At 45.6% G+C, this 27,563-nt stretch overlaps 1 protein-coding gene across 4 annotated transcripts; it reads left to right on the top strand.

Moving 5' to 3' along the window:
• On the top strand, positions 1–27,132 carry Atp23 (ATP23 metallopeptidase and ATP synthase assembly factor homolog). 4 transcript variants are annotated; one of them, XM_028752134.1, is made up of 6 exons: positions 1–254; positions 1,786–1,831; positions 2,438–2,519; positions 7,989–8,126; positions 9,768–9,851; positions 26,840–27,132. In XM_028752134.1, the coding sequence occupies exons 1-6, from the start codon at positions 68–70 to the stop codon at positions 26,906–26,908; spliced, it is 606 nt and encodes a 201-aa protein (XP_028607967.1). In that variant the 5' UTR covers positions 1–67; the 3' UTR covers positions 26,909–27,132. The 4 variants fall into 4 exon arrangements, with proteins under 4 accessions (XP_028607967.1, XP_028607965.1, XP_028607966.1 ...); XM_028752132.1 differs by lacking the exon at positions 26,840–27,132 and adding an exon at positions 13,788–14,239; XM_028752133.1 differs by lacking the exon at positions 26,840–27,132 and adding an exon at positions 10,734–10,904 and having other exon boundaries at positions 68–254.
• The last annotated feature ends 431 nt before the right edge of the window (positions 27,133–27,563 follow it).

Here is a 27,563-nt window from a genome sequence, read left to right on the forward strand (position 1 = left end):
CCGGCGGCGGAAGTGGCTGTACCGGGTCGGGCAGGGCGAGTGGGCAGAAGGAGGCTTGCGGGGCTGCATGGCGGGAGATCCGGGCGGCGGCGAGCCGGGCCTTGCGGCGAGTGAGCCGCTGCTGCAGAGACCCGACTCCGGCCAGGGCTCGCCCGAGCCGCCGGCCCACGGGAAGCCCCAGCAGGGCTTCTTCTCCAGCCTCTTCACCCGGGACCAGAGTTGTCCGCTCATGCTCCTGAAGACGCTGGAGACGAGTAGGAGCCGCGACCTGGAGGCTGGGGTCAGGGGTGGCACCGGATCCAGGGGCCAGGAAGGGCCTGGACCTCACTGATCCCGGGCTGCATTGCAGCCCCAGGGCTGCGCGGGCGGGAGGGGGCGTGGGCTCCCGCTCCACTCGCGCTCGTGAAGGCCCGGGCTGGGAGTCTGTCCTTCTGGGTCACACTCAGTAGTTTCTTATGTAAGTTATGCAGCTGCACGGACTGTAGGGTGCCGGTGAGAGAGAAGTCCATTCATTAATAAGGCAGTTTTATTTATGGCTGTGCACCCCTTCCCTGGGGTGGGGGATTCTTCACTGCAGTAGGGTCAGGGGAGAAATGCTAGAATAGAAACTTTTGAAAAGCCTCGTGTTTATGCACCTATGTGCATTTTTCTAGGGAGAGGTCCTAGCTTCCTCTTGTTCTCTAAGAGGCCCATGACATCTAACAGGTTTATTGCCGCGGGTCAGGCAACCATACTGGTTCCCACGGAGCAATTTCTCTCCAGTTCAGGGACACTACACTGCCTTGCTCCTCTGCATCCGCGTAGATTGCCTGTGTACTTCAAACTTATTTAGGAAATGAAAATCTAAAATTTAGATTTAAATGTGTTTGTCCCAAATAATAGTTATTATTTTATAGCAGAATCGGTCATAATTCAATAGCCAACCAACCGATCAAAGATTTTACTGTCTTCTTTTTAAAGTTTTTTTTTTTTTTAATTTACTTTATTTTCGTGTGTGATTATTTGGCCTGCATGTATGCCAGCTTACTAGCTGCATTCCTGGTGTCCACGACTGTGAGCTATTATGTAGGTGCTGGGAACACAACCTGAGTCCTTGGCAGGAGTAACAAGTGCTACTAACTCCTGAGACATCTTTTTAGCTCACTCTCTCTCCCTCTCTCCCTCCCTCTCTCCCTCCTGTCCTTCCTTTCTCTGTTTCCCCAGAGGTGAGGACTGAACTCAAGGCCTTGTGCTTACCTGGCAAGGCCCTACCACTGGGCTCAATCCCTAAGACGCCTTTTCTTCTCTCTTATTGACCATAGACTCACACATTTCTGCTTGCCAGCCCTCACTGAGGAACTTTGATTGGCAGGTCCCATTGGAATGTGTACTCAGTGTGAGGCATGATGTTACCACGGAGAACAGTGTAGACACTGCCTGCCTCCAGTCTAGGTTCTGAGCTGCTTTGTTTTTCTAACCGTGGCCCAGGATTCCCTGGTCTTCTAACACATGCCGTAATGCAGTGTTTAGTCATTTAAGCAAAACCAACCTTTGGTGTAAAGATACTTGTGGGGACCATTTTAGTATTTGTATTTATGTTCTATTTCATCATGACTTGATTTAATTGGCACTAATTTACATGTTTTATACCCGTTTTAGAAACTGGTTTAAGATAGTATTTGTGAGTTATTTTGCGATGCCCGCTATTTGGTTGCTTTAATCGCTGCTACATTTTCTTTTTATTATTATTATTATTATTATTATTGCTGCTACATTTTCTAATGAGCATACTTAATATCTTTGTAGATCCGTACGTCAGACTTCTACTTGATGCTATGAAACACTCAGGTTGGTAAGTAAATCTTCTTTTAAAAAGTCACTATATATTCTAGGACCCTCCCCCCTCCCGCCCCCAACTAAGCAGAGCTGTTATATGTGAGATTTCTCCATCAACAGTGGCGGGCCGCGTGCTCTCCCGATGGCCCTGTTCGCTCTGGCTATCTTTTGTCCCAGCTCAGACTCTGGCTGTGCTGTTGATTTTGAATATTAGTAAAGGCAATATTCACAGTCTATCTTGTAAGCAGTTACCAAACTTGGCTTCTCCATTCCTCCAGCCTAGGGCATTGTGGTGAGGAAACCATACTTGGACTAGTTAGTAGGAAGCTTCCAGAAGTTAACTCAGAGAGGATTACGGGAAATAACTTCTGATATCTATGTCTTACCCCGCTGGCCCAAGAGTGGAACTCTGTCATATTTCCGGTGTGGTTCTAGTCAGGTGACCTGTTCCTTGCTGGATCTTGATGGAATCTGAGGTAGTATGGACTCTGAAGAGACAATCTCCTTTAGTCTAGAGATGAGACAGCTGAGTCCTGGCCGTGTTATATGATGGTGAGAGGGCTGTGCCGAGTGGTCCTGGGTGTCCTGGCGGGGGCTGCTCACGTCTCTCTGTGCTTTCCAGTGCTGTGAACAGAGAGAGACACTTTTCCTGCGAAGTCTGTGATGGAAACGTCAGCGGGGGCTTTGATGCGTCTACGTCTCAGGTGCGTTTCTTTGCTGAGTTCTTCTCTTCCCCTTCCTCCCTTCCGATCCGTGCCGGGCACTTTTCACACGCCACACATCCTATCTGGCCGTCTTTGTGTGGGACTTTTAGTGAGATCAGTTCTTGCTCCTAAGGGGTGCTGCTCTTCCGAAGGAGATGAGACACGGTGAGAAATTTGAGGCAGGTTAGAATATTGTGCCGTAGTAACTTTCTGTTGCTGTAACAGGCAGCTGAGAAATTGAACTTACGTGGAGGCAAGAATTACTGTGCCTCATGGCTTCAGTCCGTGGTCACGTGATCCCCATTGCCTTTGTGGTGTGTGTCACGGGGGAACTATATATACTGACCTCAATGTCACAATAGCCCCCCCCCCCATATGCAACAGTTAACTTCCTTCTACTTGGCCCCACTCAGTACTGCCACAGGCTAACTGCTCCTTTGGGGCCGGAGAGAGGGGTTCTGAACACAAATTGCTTTCCCACAGGATGAGGTTGAGTTCCCAGCAACCACATGACAGTTCAGAACCATCAGAAAATCCAACACCCGCTTCTGGCCCCTGCAGGCATGTATGCGATGTGCAGACATACCTGCAGGCAAAACACACACAGACGCAAAGAAATAAAAAAAAAAGGGAACTAATTCTTTAACTCCTAGGCCGATGGAAGGTAGTCATTCAGGGTCCAAACTGTGGCACGCTGTTACCACGACAGGACAGTGACATGTTGATTGGAGGCTACTGCTCAGCTAGAATATACAAAGCCTCTGCAAAGAGAAGGCAAACGTTGCTAACCAAACCGTAGGAAACCAAAGGTCTGTTGAGCATGCTGTGTAGCTTAGCTGGAGGATGGGGACACAGTGACCAAGAATTGCAAAGAAGTGTGAGTTGTGTGGTTGGTGAATCCCGGGGTAAGAAATACCACGTAAGGTAACTTTTGATTGGAGGGAGTGAGATTGTTTTTCATGTTGTCGATAATGACTTCATCTGTCTTTTAGCCTGTCGAGTAGAGTTAAATTAGTTATCTGTGGTAAAGTAGTTCGTAGCGGTGCCTAACACGGTAGGGAGCGTTCAGCTTTATTATTAGTTTTAAGTTGCTGGAGGGTTTTGACAGCATTAGAGATGGCAGGTGGATCAGGTGCCCTGACGAAGGTAGCTGAGGGTGGCGTATATAACTTTCCTGTTTGAATATGTAATTGACATTTAACTCCACTTAACTGCTTTCTGCTGGATAATTTTAATGAGTATTTGATTATTTGTAACTCTTTGCAATAATTATGGGTGAGCACTGTGGATTTTACAGTAAGACTTGGGTTGGAATCCTAGTCCGTCTGCTTGCTCGCCGTGGGCTTGGGTAAGCTACATTTTCTTTCCTCTCTGGTAGGTTGCTGTCATAAGATTGACAGCTCTCTATGGCTCTCAATAAAGTTACCCACTCCCCTGACTTGGTAGAGGCCTTACCTAGCCTCTACATGGGTCTTACATGGACCTTACATGGACCTTACATGGGCCTTATATGGGCCCCTGAACTCAGCCCCTAACACTGCATAATCCCTGCTTGGTGACACATGTCTTTGATCCCAGCACTCAGGAGGTGGAGTCTGACGATCAGAAGTTCAAGGCTACCCTCAGCTACATAGAGAGCTTGAGGCCAGCTGGACTAGAGATCTCGTCTCAGGAAAAGAAAATAGAGTGAATATTTTGAACTCTCAACTCTTGGCAGTGTTAAACTGTGGGGCGGTGGGCTGCGAGAGGCAGCTGGGTGCCTTGTTGAACACAGGCCTCGAACCCTGGACCCTAATTGGATGCAGGTGTTCAGCTCTGCTCCTGTGCCCTGGTTCTTTTCATTCAGCTTCAGCCCTCCACAGCCCCTCCCACAGAGAAGTCTATGGCCATCAGTCACGAGGAACAGTGCCTCAGGCTTTCTCACATGTAGATGAGGTATCTCCAAGCTCTCAGACCAAGCCAATAGCAGTTATCTGCTGCCAGACCCTAACCCACCCCAAAACTCTGTGTATAAGAGCCCTATTCAGGAGAAGTAAAGGTGTTCGAGAATCATCCTGTTGTCTGAGAGTTTCTGTTGTAAGAGCTGTAACACTTGGGAAGAGATCTGCTCTTCTGAAGCGCCTTCAGGACCCTCCCCTCCTCACTAGCTAGCTGGCTTCTTACCGACCCAGCCCAGCCGGCTAAGCGCAGAGAGACAGGTGCAGCACCTGGGAGTAACTGGGTAGTGACAGTGGAGATGCGGCAGAGGCAGCAGCGGAGGCAATTCCCCCTCCCTGCTCACACTCTATCCCCTTGTCCCCGAACCCCGCACATGGCTGGGCTGGAGATCATCATGGGATGCCCTCCAGAACAGGGACTCATATTAAACACAGTCATACACTAGTCCATCCTATTTTAAATTGCAATTTTTATTATGAAGTCTTCCATTTACCCAGGAAATTACACTTTCAGTAACAGTGTGTGTAGCTGCCACCCAGATCTGAGGAGTCGTGGGCTCTTCGGACTTCAGATGACTGTGTGGTCATCTTGAATCACACCCTTACCCTTCACTGTGAGCGTCGTTCCTGTCTCTGAGCACTTTTCTCACACACACACACACACACACACACACACACACGTATTGTGTAGATGCTTGCCTTTTGCTACTCTGAGTTACCTGCACTGTGTTGTGAACACAGTGTGTGAACACTTCTTTGTGGGTCTGTGAAATATAAAAATTCTGCGGGAAGAGGTCCCCGTAAGTCAGTTGTTTGGCTCATCGTTGGGAGTTTTTTCCATGCCACCGTGTGTGCTCCCTCTCTGGTTTACTTAACTTCACTTGTACACTGTTCCGCTGTTTGCATCGGAGCTCACCCTGTCTGATACTGTTTCCAACCTTGGAATTGTGCGGGGTGATCTGCAGGTATTCTTGAACCTTCCCTCCTGGTGATATTTGCAAGTGTCTTCAAGATACAAGTCTGAGTAGAACCTCAGGGTCTTAGCATGCACAGGACTTAGACACACAGGGTCTAAGGCACTTTTTTTTCTTTTTTAAATACAGGGGTGTGTGTACCGCAGGATCCATGAACTACATTTTTATTTTAATTTTTAAGATATATGTATTTATTTTATGTAGGATTAGGGTTAGGGTCATGGTCACGGTTAGGCTCAGGTTAGGTTTAGAGGGGTTAGAGTTAGGGTCACGGTTAGGCTTAGGGCCTCTATTTAGATTGTCTGAATTCATCTTTGGTCACCTCTCACTTATTCTTTTGCCTGTACTTTTAAGGCTAAACACAAAAGCATGTCCCTGCTTCAGCATTCCCCTGGGAGGCTTCTCAGTGCTGCAGAGTACACTGGGTCTATGTGGCACGGCCTCAGCCGATGTCACCAGCCTTGCTCAGGCCTTCAGACCCTCTCGGCTTCTGCTGTTGGTCCAGCTGTCATCTTCTCATGCATTTTCTTCCTCCAGCCTTCCTTCTCCTTTGCACATGTTGTTCCTGGTCCCCTTTCCTCTGTTTAAGTAGGTCAGCTCTCTATTTTATTCTTAAGATAAATTTAAAAGTTTTGATTCAAATAAATTGGTTTTTTTTTTGAGATTAGAGTCTAATTACATCATTTCCCCTTTGCTTCCCCCCCACCCTAACCCTCTTATACACTCCCTCCCCTGTTATCTTTCAAATTTATTTTTTCATTTTTATCTGCATGGTTGCTTTGATAGTATGTCTGTGCTTCATGTGTGTGTCTGGCTGGAAGAGGGCGTCAGATCCCTTGAGACTGCAGTTACAGATGATTGTGAGCTGCCACGTGAGTGCTGGAATTAACCTGGGGTCCTCTGGAGAACAGCCAGTGCCCTCAACCATTGAGCCAACTCTCCAGCCCTGTTTGCTTATTTTTGAGACAGACTCTGTACCTCAGGCTGGCCTAAACTCAATGTAGAGTTGAGGATGACCGTGGACCTCTGATTCTCCTGTCTCTACCTCCCGAGTGGTCTGCCATACCTGGCTGGAACAATTCTGGGTGATTGAACCTAGGGCCTGGTGCATGCTAGGCAAGCTCTCTTCCAACCGGGGCCACATCCCCTGCCCCGCCGAGTTGAAACATTTCTGCTACAAAGAAGTCTGTGCTCTCGGGATCAGCCTGGCGTTCCTGTGCTTGCTCAGGACCAACATTGCATGTGTTAATCACGTTGATGAATATGTATTAATTTCTCCATTAGTAGATTGTAAGTCGATTATTAGGTCTTAATGAATAGTAGTCGAGTAAGTTCATCTTGAATGGATGTATATAAAGCGTCTGCATCTACTGAGTGTCAGGCGTAAGGCAACTGTCACGATTTGGACCCTCATGTCTGCCTTGTCCTCATGGGGTCCTGCCTAGCATGCCGCCGCCGGCCTTTGCTGTCCTTTCTGACATCTTGGGCGTGGGGGTTTGTAATGGCCAGTTCCTTTGTAACAGCCCGTTCTGCTACTTTGTAACAGCCCGTTCTGCTGCTCCGGTCCATAGGTCAGGGTCTAGCAAGAGGGAGAGTGAGGATGGAGGGATGAAGACGCAAAAGATGGATACAAGACAGAGTCTGGTCAAGTCTCTTTTATTGAAAGGAAATCCTGGGTATTTATACCCTTTACCACATGACTTGCCCTCGTGGACAAGCTCTACTGAAGGCACTATGTCACGTGCCTTGTAGCCATGGATACCACGTGCACCTTGCAGCTGGGGGAACTAAACAGTGTAACAAGTTGTTTATCAGAGTGTGCTCAGCTGTTGCGGGCTGTTTGTCAGGGTATATGGCTCGAGATGGCTGTAAAGATGATTGCCGCTTTGGGCTAAGAGTCGGCTCCCAACAGGGGTGTGTGTGGGGGAAGGGTCTCCTGGGAACTTTGCCTCATTCTAGCCTGAGGAGAAACCTTCAGAGAAGCACTTTGCATAGTCCCAGTTCTCCTTCTTAAGGCTGAGGAGACTGAGGCACAGAGAGGCTAAGAACCTTGCTTGGGGACCTGGAGAGAGATGATTCTAGGACATTTAGTCCTCTTTCAGAGGATCAGAGTTCCCATCTCAGCACGCCTGTCATGTGGTTCACGTTTGCCAGTAACCTCAGCTCTGGGTTACAGCTCTGGAGCCTCTTCTGGTCCCTGCGGCCACCCACACTCATGTCTGTGTTTCTCCCTAAAAAAAAAAATTCGGAAAACTGCCAGCTTGCTACGTTATCAGGGCCTCAAACTGTGCTTTAAATATGTCTGTTTCTCCTTAAAGCACCTTCTTAGAACTACAGTGCTGCGGCATCCAAGGCAAACCGGTGTGGTTAGCTCAGGGGGTATGGTCATGTCCTTAACGGGACTGCAGGTGTGGCCATCAGAAGTGGGACTTGAGGGGATGTGGGGGAGGAGGATGAGTGGGGTCCTCCGTCAGGTGGCCACGCACCAGAGAAGTGGGATCTAGAAGATCAGCTGGTTTTAGAAATGAGCAAACGTCTCTTACTTTGCTGTTTCCTAGATTGTTTTGTGTGAGAATAATATCCGGAATCAGGCGCACATGGGCAGGGTCGTCACCCACGAGCTCATTCACGCGTTTGACCATTGCCGGGCTCACGTCCAGTGGTTCACCAACATCAGACATCTGGCGTGCTCCGAGGTGGGTTCACACATTTATTTTTCCCAGAACACAGAGCTTTTTATTCAGATGCAACGCATTTAAGCATATTCCTTTCCTTGCACTTGGGGTTTTAGCATAGTCTCTTTGTAGAATTGCTATAAATGTCATCTTAAAAGCCTAATAGTAGTATTGACTCATTTAAATCATAATAAATCATAGTAAATACTTTCCCTGGGGTACACTTGAGAGCTAAACACAATGCTTGCATGGTTATTTAAAAAAAAAAAAGATTGATTTTTATTGTTTTGGGATTTGAACCCAGGGCCTCATACATGCTTGTCTAACACTGCTGACAGAACTGAATTCCCAGCTTTGGATTTGCTTTTGCAAAACTGGGATAGAGCTGAGAGCCTAGTGCATGCTGGGTAGATGGTCCACCACTGTTCTATCCCCAGCCCCTCTGATTCTCCTTCACTCTCCACCACAGTCCGTTGAGGACCATAGTTATCCTTGTCTTCTGTATGTGCAAAGTGAAACTCTAGTTTGGATTCTGCAGTTACTGGTAGATCTGGGCCTGTCCGGCTTCTTAACTAGGCTGCTTGTCTTATACTCAAAGTCTTTGTTTGACCTGGAGTAAAACATTTAGCCTCAGGAGCACAATATAAAAAAGGTATTTATTATTAATGACTTTGGGTTGCTCTCAGAAGTCTGTATACTCCTAGCGGGACGTTATGTATTTAATTCTTGGTTTTCATTACTCAAGGAGCACATTACGATGAGTGACTGAGGAATTAGCAAATCTCAGGCATGTAGTTTACAACGTAGACTGTTTTCTCCTTCCCTTGAAGTCAGTAGGTGTGTCCCCACTGCATCTAACTAAAACTCATTATTTGGAGAGTTGACTAAACCTGAGTTTTTAAATAGGCCTCTCTCCAGCGTTATTAGCTAACACGTGTTCAGTGCTTCAAGTGCCACAGAGGACTGTACCTGTGTTCGTGTGGAGAGACAAGGAGCAGACCATTCTTTTGGCGGTGAATTACAAAAGTGTGGCTTAAGGCTGTGCCGTGTATGGGGGCAGTTCTAGAACTTAAAAAACAAAAACAAAAACAAAAACAAACAAACAAAAAAACAAACCAAAACTATTAACATCATAAATCAGAAGATCTGGGCTGACTTCAGTAGAACAGTCTTCATTCTTTGAGCTTTGTATGAGGTAACATCTTGTTCACAGTCAGGGGACTGAGGAGACTCTGTGGCTGAGGCTTGAGGTCTGAGATCACCTGAGGTTTGCACTGTGGCCATGGCCACATGGTAGTTTCTTTGGAAGGATGCTTTCTTGAAGTCCTTTGGTAACATCCAGAAATGTCTGTATCCTCTAGAGATCCTTTAACCAGGTCCAACTCTGACCCTTTGTTCCAGAAAAAATTATTGCTTCTCTTGAGGCTCCAGGTGAAGTTTAGAAAACCTCCCTGTCCCAGCACCCCTATTTGCATAGCACACTCTTGGGATTGTGCCCTTCCTAACAGATGCTTAAAAAAAATTATCTAGAAGAAAGTGTAGATACATTGGAGTCTCAGAAATACACGGTGATTTTCTATTCTTTCCCAGTTTTAAACGTTGGCTGGTGTGGAGAGACAGAGAGCCCCTTTGTGTCTCACTTGCCCTCTGTGTTTGTGACAGATTCGAGCTGCGAGCCTCAGTGGGGACTGCTCACTTGTGAACGAACTCTCCAGGCTGCGCTTTGGATTAAAGCGACACCATCAGGTAAACGTTCCCCTGGAGTCACCTGCGTGAGCAGGAGAAAGGAAGTACACTCGGTATCAACAACTACCCACAGGAAGAGAATGCGAACTGTCCATGTTGATGGAGATTAGTTCTACTTCATAGTCATAGTTAGCCGTGTGGCTGCCTGAGAGGAGAGCACTGCCCTTGCTCTGTGTGTGCGAGTGCGCTGTGTTTATGCATGGCGCCTGTGACAGTCAGAAGAGTACATCCAATCTCCCAGGAAGCGGAGCTACGCATGGTTGTGAGCTTCCGTGTGGGAGCTGGGAACAAAACCTGAGTCCTCTGCAAGAACAGCAAGTGCCCTCTCTCCAGCTCCAACTCAGGAAAGCATTTAAATGGGGATAGATAGAGAATCCAAGGGAAATCATAGCCTGCCTTCCTTAGGTCCTAATAGTCCTCTGGGTTTACACACACACACACACACACACACACACACACACACACAATTGACCCCTTGTCAACTTGACACACAATACTTTAAGACATAACCTTTCCTTTTTTTGGGTTTATCCCCAAGATTTCAGATTAATGGATAGCCCAAAAAGAAAACATATTACAAACATTAAAAGTCTCACAGTCTTTATCAATTCAAATACTTTAAAAGTTCAGTCTTTGACTGGACAGTGGCAGCTATATCTTTAATCCCAGCACTCAGGAAGTAGAAGCAGGCAGATCTCTGAGTTCAAGGCCAGCCTGGACTACAGAGGGAGTTCCAAGACAGGGAGGGCTACACAGAGAAACCCTGTCTTAAAAAAAAAAAGTTCAGTCTCTGTAAAAGTTCAGTCTCTCTTAAAAATTCAGCCTGTGGGTTCCAACAAAATTAAAAAAAAAAAAAAAAACCAAAAACTTCATTACTTCAAGAGGAAAGAAACAGAGCACAGTCACAATCTGAACAAAGCAAAACAAAACCCCAACAGTGTAAATAACTTAACGCCCAGTGTCTGGGATTCAGTCACGATCTTCTGGCCTCCTCCAAAGGGTCAGAGTCATGTCTCCAGCTCTGTTCTGTTCAGCACACAGCTTGTCTTCTAGGCTCTGGCTGGCTCCACTCCACTGCTGCTGCTGCCCTTCGTGGTCATCCTGTGGTCCTGGCATCTCAGAAATGCTGGGTCTTCTACTGCACCTGAGATATACTTTTACAGTAACCCCCTTGGGCTATCTTCATGGTTCAGAGTTGCAGCTTTCTCCATAATTCCTCAGTCCTGGGGATTCCACTGCCACTGAGACTTCACCTTCACAAGTCACCTCTCCTGGCCTCTCACAGTGCCAAGCCTCAGCTGCTCTTCATAACCTCTCATGCCTTCAGAACCAGTACCACCTGGGTGACTCTTACACATGACCAAGTCTTGCTGCCAGCATGAGGTACAACCTTGGCCACCTCTTCACACAGCTGACTCTGAGGAAACACTTCCCAGAAGATTTCACCTCAGTGGTTCTGATCTCTTGTTAATCACAGCTGATTGTTCACCTCCAGCTGACCGGAACCACAGAATCTTAAGTGAAAATAGCAAACGGCCCTGATAGTCTTTAAACTTCCCTCTGAGATGTCACAGGCCAGGCCTCCCTCTGTCTTCTGCACAGCTTCCAACATCGTTATCTTTCAGACTCCTACAGAACATTCCAGTGAGCCCTCAACACTCAGTGGCTTTTCTAGCCCAAAGTTCCAAAGTCCTTCCACAGCCCTCCCCATAACAACACGGTCAGGTGGGTTACAGTGACACCCCACTATTCTGCTATGGATTTGTTTGAGTTTGGACTACTATTGCTATGATGAAATACCATGACCAAAAGCCAAGTTGGGGAGGAAAGGGTTTATTTGGCTTATGCTTTCATCTCTGTAGTCCATCACTGAAGGAAGTCAGCACAGATAACCTGGAGGCAGGAGCTGATGCAGAGGCTTTTTGAAACAGGGATTCTCTGTGTAGCCCTGGCTGTCCTGGAACTCGCTCTGTAGACCAGGCTGGCCTCGAACTCACAGAGATTCACCTGCCTCTGGCAAAGAGGAGTAAATACCAATTGTGGTCTGCTGTCGAGTCTTCTGAAGCTTTGACATCTGTATTTTTGGGGGAGGGGAACCAGCTTGAGTGACAGGTGGGGGTAAGACTAGGGAAACAGAATATTGGTGATTATCGTCAAAATTGTTTATTTTTTATTTGTTCCTTTTTTGAGACTAGGTCTCTGTTGCTGGTTTTCTTCTCCTGGGCTGAGGCTTATCCTATTCCAGCCTCGAGTTGGTGGGAATAGAGGAGAGTCTCCACAGATGTCTTTATTTGTACTTTTAATTTTGAGTCAGTCTTGATATGTAGCTAGGCTGGCCTGATTTTGGGCCTCCTGAGCATTGGGTTTACAAGCTTGGGTCACCATGACTGCTTTTGATAATCTTTAATGGACAGATCACCTACCATTCCTTTGAATTTTAGTTTGGAGAAGAGATGATATTCTTTTGATTATTATCTTAGTTAGGGTTTCACTGCTGTGAACAGACACCATGACCAAGGCAAGTCTTATAAAGGACAACATTTAGTTGGGGCTGGCTTACAGCTTCAGAGGTTCAGTCCATTATTATCAAGGCGGGAACATGGCAGCATCCAGGCAGAAGTAGGGCTGGAGGAGCTGAGAGGTCCACCTCTTGTTCCTAAGGCAGCTGGGATGATGGTATTGAAGCCCATGTCCACAGTGACACACTTCCTCCAACAAGGTCACAACGCCAAATAGTGCCACTGCCTGGGCCAAGCCTATTCCAACCACCACAGTTATCTTTAATGGACATTCTTTTGAATTTTAGTTTGGAGAAGAGAGAAATAAGTATTTTAAAAGCTCTCTAGGCATTGGAATGGTAGGGCCTTGCATTTCTTAAAACATGGACATTTTAGGATCAACAGATTTAAGATATTACAGAAGTTATTCTCATAGCAAAACTGAGACCTATGAAAGATTATGTTTAATTTTTCTTTCTGACTAAAAACAGAGGTACCTTTTAAGTTTGGGTGTCTGTGTGAATAGTTTCCTGTTGCCTCAGGATAAAGAGTTAAAAGTTAATCTATCAGCAGTCAGCTGAAAAGTTATGAAAGAGAGGTGTGAAAGTGAAATATATTTTATTTTTTTAAAAAGATAGGTTTTATTTTTAGTTACATACATGTGTGACCGTGTGTGCATGTGAGTGTAGGTGCCTTTGGAGACCAGAAGAGGGCGCCAGATCCCCAGAGCTGGAGTTACAGGTGTTTGTGAGCTGCCGACCATGTGTTGGGGATTAAACTCAGGTCCTTTGGAACAGCAGCGGGCAGCTCTCTTAACCGCTGAGCCGTCTCTTCAGCCCCTTGAAATGTGTTTTAAATTTAATTAAGCAAGATCAATCAGAACCTTGTCTACAGACTTTTTTTTTTTTTTTTTTTTTTGTGATTTTTGCGAAGTGGGAATTCATGTTTAGTAGACACTGCCTGGTGCGTCAGAGAATGGATGACATTGGTTATATTCCTAAGAAAATAAGAAATGGAGGTCTTATTTATGTCTAAATAGTTTTAGAGTGAACTGATGTGTTCTATGGTTAGAGAATTAGATTTGTTATTTCATTTTAAATTTTAGAATGGCAGATATTAATAAAAGAACAGGAGGAGAACTTATAACTTACAAAATAAGTTATAACTTTATAACTTATTTTATATGCCTTAGTGTTTTGATGGCATGCCTGTCTGTGTGAAGGTGTCAGATTCCCTGGGACTGGAGTTACAGACAGTTGTGTGCTACTATGTGGGTGCTGGGAATTGAACCTGGGTCTTCTGGTAGAGGAGCTCCTATCTGATGAGCTATCTCTCCAGCCCTGGAGAAATTAATCTTAATTTAGTTTCGGTAACACGTGATAATATCTATGATTAAATTTCACACAAAGTTAAAACCATGTGGTTTCTTTCTCCTTAGACTTGCGTGCGGGACAGAGCTGTTCTCTCTATCCTGGCGGTCCGGAAGGTCAGCAGAGAAGAGGCCCAGAAGGCTGTGGATGAAGTCTTCCAGTCCTGTTTCAATGACCGTGAGCCCTTCGGCAGGATCCCACATAACAAGACGTATGCCAGATATGCTCACAGGGACTTTCAGAACCGAGATCGCTACTACTCCAACATATGAAGCCAGTGGCCGTCTGTCAGGACCGTGAGGGACGTGCGGTTGGTTCTCCAGCACAGAATGTATAAAATGTAAATGATCAGTTAGGCTCTACGCATAAAATGCAGAATGTGCTGGTTTTACCATTTGACTACAAAAAAGTAAACGTGGCAAAGAGGAACTCTTTAAACTGCAAGGCAGAAATGGGGTCTTTATCGCTAATCATTCAGTAAAAACGTTAAATAAATGACATTTTTCTATTTTCTACAGTATAGTTATTTTTGGTACTTTTGTTCTCTCTCTCTCTCTCTCTTTTTTTTCCAAGACAGGGTTTCTCTGCATTGCCCTGGCTGTCCTGGAACTCACTCCGTAGACCAGGCTGGCCTCGAACTCAGAAATCTGCCTGCCTGTGCCTCCCAAGGGCTGGGATTAAAGGCATGTGCCACCACATCCTGGCAAGGTACTTTTGTTCTCTTATGAGATTATTTTAACATTTGGTGGTGATGTCTGTGAAGCAGGCACTTGTGTGATGGTGGGTGGTCAAAGTTAGTATTTACAAGACAGCAAGACAATCAAGTCGTAGGACATTGGTTGAGATTTTGTCAGGGTCAAAATGCAAAGAATGAAAGTCGTGAGTAATTCACTCAAGGTCAAGGTAATTTTCTCTCTGTCTGTTGTATATGTGTGGGGAATTTATGACTGAATTTCCTGGGGATAGTTCAATATTTAGATACTTATTTTTCTTTTATTTGTTTTTATCTTATGTAAATATATGTGGTTTTTCTGCATGTATGTGTGTTTGTGTATCATGTGTTTGCCTGGTGCCTGGGAGGCCAGAACCAGGCCTTGGGTCTGTTAGATCTGGAGTCAGAGATTGTTATCAGCCACTGTGTGGGTGCTGGGATTCTATTCAGGTCCTTTGAAAGAGCAGCTAGTGCTCTCAACTGCTGAGCCATCTCTCCAGTCAGCCTTACTAAATTCTTTTAAACTTAAGATACAGCATTCACTCTATACTGCAATTTAGTTTAATTTTTTATGTGTTTATAAGATTTTTCACATAATTTAAAAAATACTTTGTCACTACACGTACCTGAATTTAACATTCAGAAAATATTCCAGATAGTGTGGTGGTGAAGACCTCTGCAGAGGGGAGACCCTCACTCAAGTCTCAGAAAGTCTCGACCACCCAGTAATCTGCTCGAGACACCGTGTACCGGAGCAATAGCGAGGTTTATTAGGGCATGTGACAGCTAGCTGCCGGTCAATTCCTATGCCCACGCAGGAGTGGAATTGACCCCGACAGCCAGTTTGAGAGGGTTTTTTAGGGGGAAAAACCACAAACCAAGGAATGGGGAGGGGGATGAGGGGTTGTTAAGGTGGCATAACATAAAAAGAGCGGAACATTCCAAAGGAACCCAACCTATGTGAGTCAGGGTCATGTGAAAACTCTCTGTAGCTAATCTTTCTCAAGAATGTGTCCTGCCCTGTTACTTCGGCCTTGCCCTGTCACTGCGGTTACCAGCTTGGTTCTCAGCTTGGTTCCCAGCTTGGTTCCACCTAGTTCACTTGCATTCTTTCCTTTCTCTTTGCGGGTCGGCCAGTTCCAGTAATGGTGACTGGTCTTTCCACATTCCTAACTTGCTTCATGGCTCGGTTTCTCAGAAAATTTTCTATGTCCTTATAAAGAAAGCCTAAAGAATATTTTATATGTCTAAAACGGATTCTATATACCCAGTATCTATAATTTTTCACTGTACAGTGGTATGCCTGTAATTCTAGCCCGTGGGAGGTGGAGGCAGGAGGATGAGGAATACAGGCTAGTGTAGGCTAGTGTAGTGAGTTCGAGGCTAGCCTGGCCTACATGAGACTTTGTCCCAAAGGGGAAAAGGAGACATTGTCCTGCCACCTGCACCTCTTGACTGGCTGCACCTCCTGATTGTCTGTACCTCCTGACTGGCTGCACCTCCTGACTGGCTGCACCTCCTGATTGGCTGCACTTCTGCTGCAGACAACACTTGGATTAAGTCCAGATGGAGACGTGTGGGTGTGTCTGAGTATACAATACACGTGTTGCGGTCTTTCTACTAAAATGGAAACTATCCTGTCAAACTTTTATTAGTGTGTATTTGTGTGTACAAAATAATGGGCTTCAAAATGATATTTTTATTCAGTTATCTATTGTGTGGTATCCATATTCACCTCTGTAACTCTCCTGTCTCCTCCTACTTTTATCTCTCTGTCTCTCTGTCTCTCACTCTGTCTCTCACTCTGTCTATCTCTCATTCTGTCTCTGTCTCTCTGTCTCTCTCTCTTGCACACACACACACACATTTTTTAGGAGATGCGTCATGAATCTTATTTTCCTTTATACAATTCTCTCCAGCATCTGCCCATTTCCCAGCAAAGGACAGTCTTATTCTGGTTGTCTCTGGTACCTGTCCACTGTGCACCTGCACCATGTCTTTTTTATCTCTTTTCCTGCGATGACATCTGACTGTTCCCTAACAGGTTGTCATGAGCAGTGCTGCAGTAATCATTTGTGCTGTGTGCCGGTGTAGATCTGTCGGGTGTGCGTATGCCCACTGCTCTTCTACTTACATGGTGTTTGTACTGTTAGCTTTTGAGGAGCAAAAGAAACCGGCTTCGTACTGGTTTCCATGGAGGCTGTGGTGGTGCAGACTTCACCAGTGTCAAGGGACCGCACTGCCTTGGGCGTTCTCCAGTATTTGCTTATGTTTTAAAGATGCACTTTCAGTTGGGTGCCGATGCCTGTGTGCTGGTGTGCAGCAGGTTCCTGTAGAGGCCAGAAGAGGGTGTCAGATCCCTGGTATGCACACAAGTACAGCAGCTACCTGTGGAGACCACAAGAGGGCGTCAGAGTCCCCCGTAGCACTGTAGAGTTACAGATGGTGGGAACTGCCTATTATGCGGGCTGGGAACCAATCAGGTCCTCTGGAAGAGCTGTGTGTATCTGTAAACACCTCAGCTGAGTCTCCAGCCCATTTCAGTCTTTGGTTTTTGTTTTTTTTTTTAGATTTAAACATTATGAGTGTTTTGCCTGTATGTATGTATGCATGCATGTATACCACATGCATGCCTTTTTAAAATTGTACTTTTATAGTTTCATGTTTCTTAAAATGTGACACATTTGTATATGTAAGACAACGTTCTAATGCCTTAGAGAAAATGTCTGTCAAAATTACTTTGTTTCTTTTGGGGATGAAAGGCTATTTCTCTTTATGTGATTTCCAGATGAACTTCCAGTTATCTTTTTCTTTCCTTTTTTTTTTTTTTAACATAGGTTAGGAAGCTGGCAGTATAGAAGGGTAGTTAGAGACATGGAGCTATTATTTATTATGTGTACGGGTGTTTTGCCTACATGTACCTTTGTGTACCACATGTATGCAGTGCCCATGGGGTCCAGAAGAGGGCGCTGGATGCCCTGGAATTGGAGTTAGAGATGTTTGTGAGCTGCCATGTGGGTGCTGGGAATCAAACCTAGGTCCTCTCGGGAAGAGTTGCCAGTGCTCTTAACTGGTGAGCCATCTCTCCAGGCCTGAGTAAATGTGTGTGCTAAGACTGAGCCACACCACTACTAGAAACAGGTTTTCCTAGTAACTAGCACAATCTTTGGGTCCACAGTGGGGTCAAATATGCAACAATCTGTGATTCTCTCCTTCCACCATGTAGATCTTGGGAGTCCACTTCAGGCTGTCAGTCTTGGCGACAAGCACCTTTACTGGGTTGGCCATCTTGCCAAGCCTTTATTTTAAATTAAGCCTTGGTGCCTGCAGAACGACCAGATTTGTCCTTATGAAATCTCAGCTGAAGTCAGCCATGGTGGCACACACCGGTAATCCCGGCTGTTGGGAGGCAGAGGCAGGTGTCCCAGCAAATTGGAGGCCAGCCTGGTCTACATAACAAGATGTAGGTCATCCAGGGCTCTGTAGTGAGATGCTTTCAAAGTAGTAGCAACAACACCGCAGATAGAGCCGGCTTTTCCCGTTCTGAAGCCTTCGTTTCAAAAGAAGTGGAGATCAGCAATGGTGAGAAGCAGCCAGGCGGTGGCGCACGCCTGTAATCCCAGCACTTGGGAGGCAGAGGCAGGCGGATTTCTGAGTTCGAGGCCAGCCTGGTCTACAGAGTGAGTTCCAGGACAGCCAGGGCTATACAGAGAAACCTTGTCTCTAACAAACAAACAAACAAACAAAACAACAACAACAAAAAGCAATGGTGAGAAGGAAAATTATGAGAAATAAATTCAGACTGGGCCCGGAGAGATGGCTCAGCAGTAAAGAGCAGTCTCCTGCAGAGGACTCGGGCTTGGATCTCTATTCTTTTTTTTTTTTTTTTTTTTTTTCCGAGACAGGGTTTCTCTGTGTAGCCCTGGCTGTCCTGGAACTCACTCTGTAGACAAGGCTGGCCTCGAACTCAGAAATCCGCCTGCCTCTGCCTCCCAAGTGCTGGGATCAAAGGCGTGCGCCACCACCGCCCTGCTCGGGGTTAGATCTCAATACCCACATGGTGGCTTAACTCCAGTTCCAGGACATCCCACCTCCCTTCTCGCTTACAAGGACGTCGCACTCACATTCCACAAACAGACAAGCAAGTAAAATGCTTATAAGGTAAAAATAAGTAAATCTTAAAGGCCCTTTAAAATGCAGATTATCATTAGAAAGCATTTCACTTGCTGTTCAAATATTATAAATTGGGGTAAGGTTAAAAAAAAATCTCAAGGGCGTCATCAACACAAATGAACATTTGTTAATTATACACCCAGGGTGTTGCTCTGAAGTTAAATGAGAATAACTAGGTTTGGTAATATCTTGTCTGGATATTTCTATCCCCACGAGAGACAGAAGTTGTATGGTGGAGATCACGTGGTCTGACAGTTTCGGGCTAAAATCACTGTCGGATGCTCGTCTCTGTCTCTTTTTTTCCTGAGGGCAGAAATGAACAAAACAGAGGTTTCCTTATTGCTTAATGTTGAAGTTTCAGCAAAGACCGTGACTGTACCAGTTGAAAAAAAAAAAAAAAAAAAGCTTTGTTGTAGAAAACTTCAGACATTTAGAAAAAAAGAAAAAAAAAACAGTAGCATAAAGAATACTCTTCCTTGTGTCACTCAGGTGTGGCAACTTCTTTTTTAAAAAAGATTTATTCTTATATATTTTATGTATGTGAGTACACTGTCCCTCCTCAGGCACCAAAAGAGGGGATCAGACCCCATTACAGATGGCTGTGAGCCACCACGTGGTTGCTGAGAATTGAACTCAGGACCTCTAGGAAGAGCGGGCAGTGCTCTTAGCCGCTGAGCCATCTCTCCAGCCTATCACGGTAACTTTCCTAACCGACATCCTTATGTGTTTATCCTCCCCGAGGAATTCTCCCTAATTCTTTCTAATCCCTCACGTTTACTAAATGGCCAAATACAGTCTGAATTTACCATGGGTGACCCCAACATAACGAAGATGCCAGACATTTTCGTCATCCCAGAATCCTTCGTTTCTCAGCTTATTTCCTCTCCACCCTGTGGGAACCCTTTGCCCTGATTTATTTCAACATTTGTTTCAAAATTAATCTATTTTGCCCATCCTAGAATTTCACATACATGGAATCATCAATATGCTTTCTCCCTCCTCCCTCCCTCCTTCTACCCTCCCTCCCTTCCCCCTCTCTCTCTTGGATAGATTGGCCTGGAACTCACACCGCCAGCTGCCCCTGCCTCTTGAGTGCTGCGGGCTGCAGCCCTCTCTTATTATCAGGTTCCCTTTACCTAAATATTGGTGCATCTTTATCTGCTTCCTGTACCAGTAACTCCCTCTTCTTGCAGAGAGAATTCTGTGATATAAATACATCACGACGTGTGTTTTTGTACTTCTGTGCAAAGCTATTGGGCTGTTTCTAGTAATCGGGTAGTGTAAACATGCCTCATGAGGACATAAGGGAAGCATTGTAGCTCACAGCTTGAGGCACCGTCCATTGTGGTGGGAGAGTTAGGTTGGCCAGCTGCAGCTTGATGGAGCTGGTCGTGTTGCATCCGCGGTTAGGAATGGAGGACAAGGATTGCGACCCACTGTTCTGCTCACCTTTTCTAGCTATGCAGTGCCGAATCCCAGCCAGGGAATGGAGCCGCCCAATGTGGGTAAGTCTTCCAGCCAGGGAATGGAGCCGCCCAATGTGGGTAAGTCTTCCCAGCCAGGGAATGAAACCCCCCAATGTGGATAAGTCTTCCCAGCCAGGGAATGGAGCCGCCCAATGTGGGTAAGTCTTCCAGCCAGGGAATGGAGCCGCCCAATGTGGGTAAGTCTTCCCAGCCAGGGAATGGAGCCGCCCAATGTGGGTAAGTCTTCCAGCCAGAGAATGGAGCCGTCCAATGTGGGTAAGTCTTCCCAGCCAGGGAATGAAGCCGCCCAATGTGGGTAAGTCTTCCAGCCAGGGAATGGAGCCGCCCAATGTGGGTAAGTCTTCCCAGCCAGGGAATGAAGCCGCCCAATGTGGATAAGTCTTCCCAGCCAGGGAATGGAGCCGCCCAATGTGGATAAGTCTTCCCTGTAGCTGGACTTTTGCTACTTTGTGGGATCTTTCTTCCACCCCTCTCCACCCCTTTTCTTCCATCCTTTCAACCTCCTAACACTAGGTTGGAGAGAAAGAAGGATAGAGGGGGAAGGGGGTGACGTTACCGTTAGACTACTTCTGGCTGATTAGGGGCATTGTGTTCCTTGGGGGTAAGTTTGACTTCACTGTCACCATATCTAATTACTTCTTGTTTCTTCTTTATACATGACTACTTGACAGACTATTTAATAAACCATGGCCAACGGAGACCAACCACCAACCGACCACAACCTCTCAGAGCCCTAGAGTTTATCTATCCTCTGAAGAGTTCCCAGAATCCTAAAAGTAACACACACTTGGCAAAACCACAGCATGAGGTAAATCAGTCAGCTGCAGTGGATGGTCTGAAACAGCTCAACATCCTACACCTGGGATTAAAACGAAAACATATTTATATAATATATGTTTTTTCAAATAAACCAAAATTCTCACTATACTTCCCACTTCAATTAAGGTAATTGAGGTAGTTATCCATGGCCTGTCCAGAGATCTCTCTCCCAGGTGATTCTAGGTTTTGACAAGTTGGCAGCTAACACTGAGCTCGCTTCTGTAATAGAAGCCTCTGCAGAGCTGCCTGGGAGTTGCACAAAAAAATACCTCAAGCCCTCCAGTGATGTAAGGATCTTCCAGCAACGCCCATTTTCCAAAGACTGTATTACCTTATACCGTTACCCTGTGCCCTGGACCCTCAGTCTCAACAGACAGATGTAGAACACCTAAGCCACGCCCAAACCGTGGCACGGATGCCTGCGATGTGGCTGGTTTGGAGCAAGAATGAAATTTTATTTAATTTTAATATGTGTTTATTAGGGGGTGGAGAGATGCCTCAGCCTCAGCAGTTAAGGGCATACTGGCTGCTTTTCCAGAGGTCCTGAGTTCAATTCCCAGCAACCACATGGTGGCTTGCAACCTTCTATAGTGAGATCTGATGTCCCCTTCTTCTGGCTTGCAGATGTACACGCAGATAGAGAACTCATATACATAAAAAGGAATAAATTACAAAATATGTTTCTCAGCCACATTGGGGGGCGCGGGTGGTAGTCATTCTGTTTTGCATCTAGAAGCCAAGTCTTGGAATTACAGATGGAGCGCTATCAGTTTACCACTAACAGGTGAAATGAAGGAACAAGAGACAATGGGTGTACCGGGAAAGGAAGAGTGTTAAGACTACACACGGGCCGGGCGGTGGTGGTGCACGCCTTTAATCCCAGCACTTGGGAGGCAGAGGCAGGCGGATTTCTGAGTTCGAGAGTTCGAGGCTAGCCTGGTCTACAGAGCGAGTTCCAGGACAGCCAGGGCTACACAGAGAAACCCTGTCTCAAACAAACAAACAAACAAACAAACAAACAAAAGACTACACACGGGTGAATAACAGCATCTGACGGTGTGTCTGAGGGGGAAGAATTGGAAGGAAGATGGTGGTAGGGGCCCGAAATGAGGGACGTTCCAAGAAGAGAGGCAACGGAGGATCGTATTAATCACCACTGGCTGATTCATTCAGATGACAACTGAAAACTGAAAATAGGCCTTTGACATTCACCGTGCCTGTTTGCTCAGAGGTAAGTGGCTGAGGCTAGCACAACGTGGGGGTGGGGTGGGATGCAGGGGGCGGGGGGAGGGAGGGGCGGAGCTTGAGTCCAGTTTCTCCTTTCAAAATATCAATTCTTATGAGTAATTCTGGCGACCTGAAGTGTGATGTGACTCGTGTGCCACTTTTGGAAACTTACTCCTCCGAAACGTTGTTGGAAGGCGTTGGAAGAAGCTTCACGACGCTTACGTCCTTATTAAAACGTTAACGCGTGAGTCAAATTGATGGGTTTTGAACCTGAAAGATCAAATAGTTCATTTAATCGTATTAACCAAATTGGTTTTAAACCAGCGGAATTATTTGCCGTGCTTAAGAAGTCATTATTCTCCAACCGAGTGGATAAATGGGTCACCTTGGGATTTGCAGCTGGAGTTTTCCTTTATAACAGTGCATCGGGAACCGAGTCATTTGTCCTAAAGAGACTCAGCAAAGGTTTGCCAGACCCGTCTTGATTAATTTCTCACAGCCACACGAGGAGATTTGCCAATTACGCTTTCCAGGGTTGATTTGATCAGCCTCGCACCGTTGCACGGTCCTTGGAGTTGCTCCTTGGAGCTCTGGCTGATCAAAATGGTTAAGAATCGCCCGGGGGAAATGATCTGCGAGCCGACTTTTAATACGACTTAAGCGTATGTGGTCTAGACAGCCGCGATCTTTGAGAAGCTGGGTGTAGAATTATCTCACCCAAATTCTGGCAACATATCTGAAGGAGCAGGCACTAAGTCTTTTTCTGCTGGTGGAAGGCAGACTTGACAGAAGACATCAAAGCAACTGAAGACAGCGCAGAGAACTCCCGAAGAACCATCAAACGTTTTTTTTTGTCTTTTTCTTCCCATTTCGATCTTTCCCGTTTCTACAGCTGCTATGACATTATGACAGTAATGGAGTTGTGATCTGCAGTTTCAGTACACGCAGATGTTATATTACTCCAGATTAGAGCACATTATCTTTTTTTTCTTTTGGCCCCCCTGGGCTCTTGCCGTCTAAATGGAACCCGTGGCCCTTAGAGCGTTAACATCAGCTAGCAGCTGGTTAGAAACGCTAAAGCTACTAAGTCAATGAGCTTCGAATCACACACGGACATCAAAGTTGGGAAGTACTCCTTGAAGGACCTTGGCAGCCTCAAGGGAGTGGATTCCTTTCCTGCCTGTGTAAACCACTCCCACTCCCACCCCCGCCCCCACCACTCACTTTAGAGCACAGAATTCTTTGAGCTTCTGGATTCAGGGGTCTTATGTAACGACTGGTAAACAGATGGAGTTTCAAGGCTCCCACATGCGATTCTGGGGATTTCAGGATGGAGGGTTCTACATCCTGAGGGTCCTCCTCCTTCCAAATGTACCACCACTTTTAAAACTATTATATAGGTTTTGTACAGTATCTTTGCCGGATAAAGAGACTAGAGAGTTCTTTTCATTTCTTCATTAAGTGACTTTAAGAACAAGTTTCTTAAACTTTCATCCCGTGTCTGGCTGATCCTCCTTATACAGTTCTTACTCTTAGGTCTGATGTTAAAGATGTGAGGGCGTAAACAGAAAACAAAGGGAGAGACGCTTTGTTTTTATTCTTTATTAAGGTGAGCTAACTGCTCTGATTAGCATAAAGCAATTTTAACTGTGAAGTTCAGAGGTCACAGGGAAATGGAGGTAAGCTTATTGGACAAAACAGAGACAAACCAGTAAAATAGGAATTTTAGATAAACAGTGAATACCCTTTTTATTCAATGATTTAGTGTTTTATTAGACAGAGAGGATTTACTCTATTGTAGGCTGGCCTTGAACTGCACTGTGTAGCCTGGGTTGTTCTCAAGGTTGGAATTTTGCTGCCTCATAGTCTCAAGTAGCTGGACATGCCACTGGACCTGGATTAGTTTATTATTACTTTTTTTTTTTTTTTTTTGGTTTTTCGAGACAGGGTTTCTCTGTATAGCCCTGGCTGTCCTGGAACTCACTCTGTAGACCAGGCTGGCCTTGAACTCAGAAATCTGTCTGCCTCTGCCTCCCAAGTGCTGGGATTACAGGCGTGCGCCACCACTGCCTGGCTTATTACTACTTTTTAAGTATGTAGCCCTGACTATCCTGGAACTCCTTTTGTAGACCAAGTTTGTCTTCAATTCACAGAGATCCACCTGCCTCTGTCTCCTGAGTGCTGGGATTAAAGGTGTGTGCAACCAGGCCTGGCAACTTTGTATTTTTTTTTATTTTTGAAAATGATTTATTTATTTATTTCATGTATATGAGTAAACTGTTGCTGTCTTTAGACACACCAGAAGAGGGCATCAGATCCTATTACAGATGATTGTAAGCTACCATGTGATTGCTGGGAATTGAACTCAGGTTCTCTGGAAGAGCAGTCAGTGCTCTTAACCTCTGAGCCATCTCTTAAGCCCTTCTTCTTTTTCTTTTTTCTTCCTTTTTTTTTTTAAAGATTTATTTATTTCTTCTGTGTTATGTGTTATGCTGGCTGGTCTTATGCCAACTTGACACGAGCTAGAGTTATCTGAAAGGAGGAATTTCAATCGAGAAGATGCCTCCATAAGACCTGGTTGTTGGACATTTTCTTAACTAGTAATTGATGTGTAAGAGCCCAGCTCATTGCTGGGCTGGTGGTTCTGGGTTCTACAAGAAATCAGGCTGAGCAAACCATGATGAGCAAGCCAGTAAGCAGCATTTCTCCACGGCCTCTGCTTCAGCTCCTGCCTCCAGGTTCCTGCCCTGTTTGAGCTCTTGTCCTGACTTCCTTCAGTGATGAACAGTGATATAGAAAAATAAGCCAAACAAACCCTTTTCTCCCCAATCTGTTTTTTGGTCATGGTGTTTCACCACAGCAATAGAAACCCTAAGACATGTGTATTAGCATTTGCAGCATGCATGTATGCACACAGTATTCATCCATTGCCGACAGAGGCCATCTGATCTCCCTGTAACTAGAGCTACAGACAGCTGTGAGCCTCCTTGAGAACACTGGGAAATGAGCCTGGGTCCTCTGCAAGAGCAGCAAGTGCTCTAAACTGCTGAGCCAGCTCTCTTGCCCCAACTATCTATTTTTAATAAGTTGTACTTATTATAACAAGGCCCGATGGAGACACATGGGACATGTTTATAAATATTAAATCTGGCAATCTTGAAAAATAAGCCGTAGAAAAATGAAGACTAAAAAATCTATATAATGAATAAAATTTGAACCTCTATGATGTGCTATCAGGATACTCACATAAAATACCTTTCATGGGGCATTTTATTTATTTTAAAGAGGCAGGATCACTGTCATGCATGACCACAGCCTCATCCTGAAAGTCAGAAACGTTTCAGGCACCATCCTCCATATCCCAAGTTGCTAGCCCAGCAAGAAATCTCTGAGCACTTTTGTCGACAAAATCTCTCTGAGATGAGAGTGAAACGCAAAGCAAGTTTATGTACGCATATTTCCGTTTGTTATGTGCAAACCAAACCAAAACAATAACATTCCTCTGCATTAAAGAGGAAAAGGACAGAAATGGACCGCGTGGAGAGTGAGCTGTTGGAAGCGCTTTCCAGCAGCAGAGGGCGCTCCCGCACCACGGATGAGCTTCCAGTTCCACCCCACTCGGTCATTTTCGCAATATTCTGTGCATCTCAGGTTTTATTTAAATATTTATTTGAATCAGCTTTGGCATGCAGCGGTGCAAAAACAGATTAGAAATTAAATGCAGGTCCAGTGCACTCTCCAGCGTCTGCATTTCCCTAAATGATATATCGCTTTTTGCCTAAGCTCTTTGATTTAGGAAGTCCTTCAGCTCGTTTTTTTTTTTCTTTTTTTCTTTTTTTCTTGCATCTGGAAGTCCTGTGCTTCCTGTTTGTGTTTAGATCCCAGCGTTTTTCTCGAATTCTCCACTGTGTGAGAGAGGCAGGAGTGGGTGGGGATTTATCAAGGTAAGGAAGTGAAAGTCCCAGACAGGGCGGGATTGCCAGCTGGGCTGACTTGGCTCTGAACCACAGCAGGAGTCAAACGTGACCGTTCTGATCCCAGATGCAAAGCCATGCAGAGTATCTGAGAGTGCCGAGAGTCGAGATAACACATGCCCACACACGCACACGCACACACGCACTGCTCAGTCCATACAATGTTTCCTGTACGCTGTGTGTCGATGATCTCAGGGCCAGATCACTTGGCATTGGATAACCAGTTGTGAGGCTTTTCCTTGGGGGAAAGTAGTATCTTTGGCTCTTAGTATTCCCAGCTGCCAGTCTTTCTTTGTCTGCGGTTGAGGTCCTGTGAGCTTTCCTCCTTTCACGTGTCCATTGCTCGGCAGCCATGTTGTTGAGACTCCATGGGCACAGCCCCTCTGGCCTTTCTAGGAGACACAAACCCCAGGAAACTTCTGCTCCTCCAACTCGTCTGATATTTCCATTTCTTCTGCAATGATCCCTGAGGCTTAGGTGCCAGGATTGTGCTGTTGGGGTATCCGCTAGAACTGGACGCCACACTGTCGGGTCTCCTGTTCTCTGCATCTTGATTGGTTGTAGTTTTCTGTAATGGTCTCCATCTGTTACAGCAAAGCGAAGTTTCTTCGGTGCCGGGTGAGAACTGCACTTACTGGCGTGAGAGTAAGGACTTTTTCAGTCCTTTAGAATCCAGTAGGCTCAGTCTCCTATGTATGGTCGTTTTGGTTTTGTTTTCTTTTTCTGAGACAGAGACTAGCCGTATACCCAGACCTGCTATGAATTCACAATCCTGCCTCAGTCTCGTGAGTGCTTAGACAGTCATACCTCACTACGCCCAGCGTTTTCTGGTCCCAAGTTGGCTGAACTTTTGTCCAGCAGTGTTTGACTGTATGACTTGGTGCCTGACTATATCTGACTTCATTTCAGTCACATAGCGACCTGATTAGATAGTTGCTGTGTCTGTCCGTGTGGAGGGTCAAAAGAATGGTGAATCTAAGCAAAAAGGTATTACTCTCATAAACAAAGCGTATGCATTAAACACCTATTTGACACATCACTTCCTAAACTTGATTCTGAAAAATGTTGTTTTTCAAAGTGTAATTCATTTCATCAATTTTGGAAAAAGCTGCAAACTTTAACCCTTTCCTGGAATTTTACCACACACAACAATGTTTTCTTAAGAAATTCTACTGCCAGCCAGGTGGTGGTGACACACGCCTTTAATCCCCACATTCCGGAGGCAGAGGCAGGTAGATCTCTGAGTTCAGGCCCAGCCTGGTCTACCCAGTGAGTTCCAGGACAGCCAGAGCTACACAGCGAGACCCTGTGTTGAATGTTCCCCAAAAAGGAAAAAAAAATCTACAAAAGTGAAATACATAATTAATCTCATACAGTTTATATTTCCCAAACTTATTTGATTAAGGAATCCTTGTTCTCTCTCAATTTCCCTTTTTACTAACATATATTGGT

Source organism: Grammomys surdaster, unplaced genomic scaffold (genome assembly GCF_004785775.1).
Source record: "Grammomys surdaster isolate TR1022 unplaced genomic scaffold, NIH_TR_1.0 125877, whole genome shotgun sequence".
Classification (NCBI taxonomy): domain Eukaryota; kingdom Metazoa; phylum Chordata; class Mammalia; order Rodentia; family Muridae; genus Grammomys; species Grammomys surdaster.

What these genes read in the sequence shown, in the direction of transcription:
- Atp23 (XM_028752132.1), top strand. Translation starts at nt 68, where the DNA reads ATGGCGGGAGATCCGGGCGGCGGCGAGCCGGGCCTTGCGGCGAGTGAG. An exon ending in CCTGAAGACGCTGGAGACGA is followed by an intron (nt 255 to 1,785) that starts GTAGGAGCCGCG and finishes ATATCTTTGTAG; the next exon opens with ATCCGTACGTCAGACTTCTA. An exon ending in TTGATGCGTCTACGTCTCAG is followed by an intron (nt 2,520 to 7,988) that starts GTGCGTTTCTTT and finishes GCTGTTTCCTAG; the next exon opens with ATTGTTTTGTGTGAGAATAA.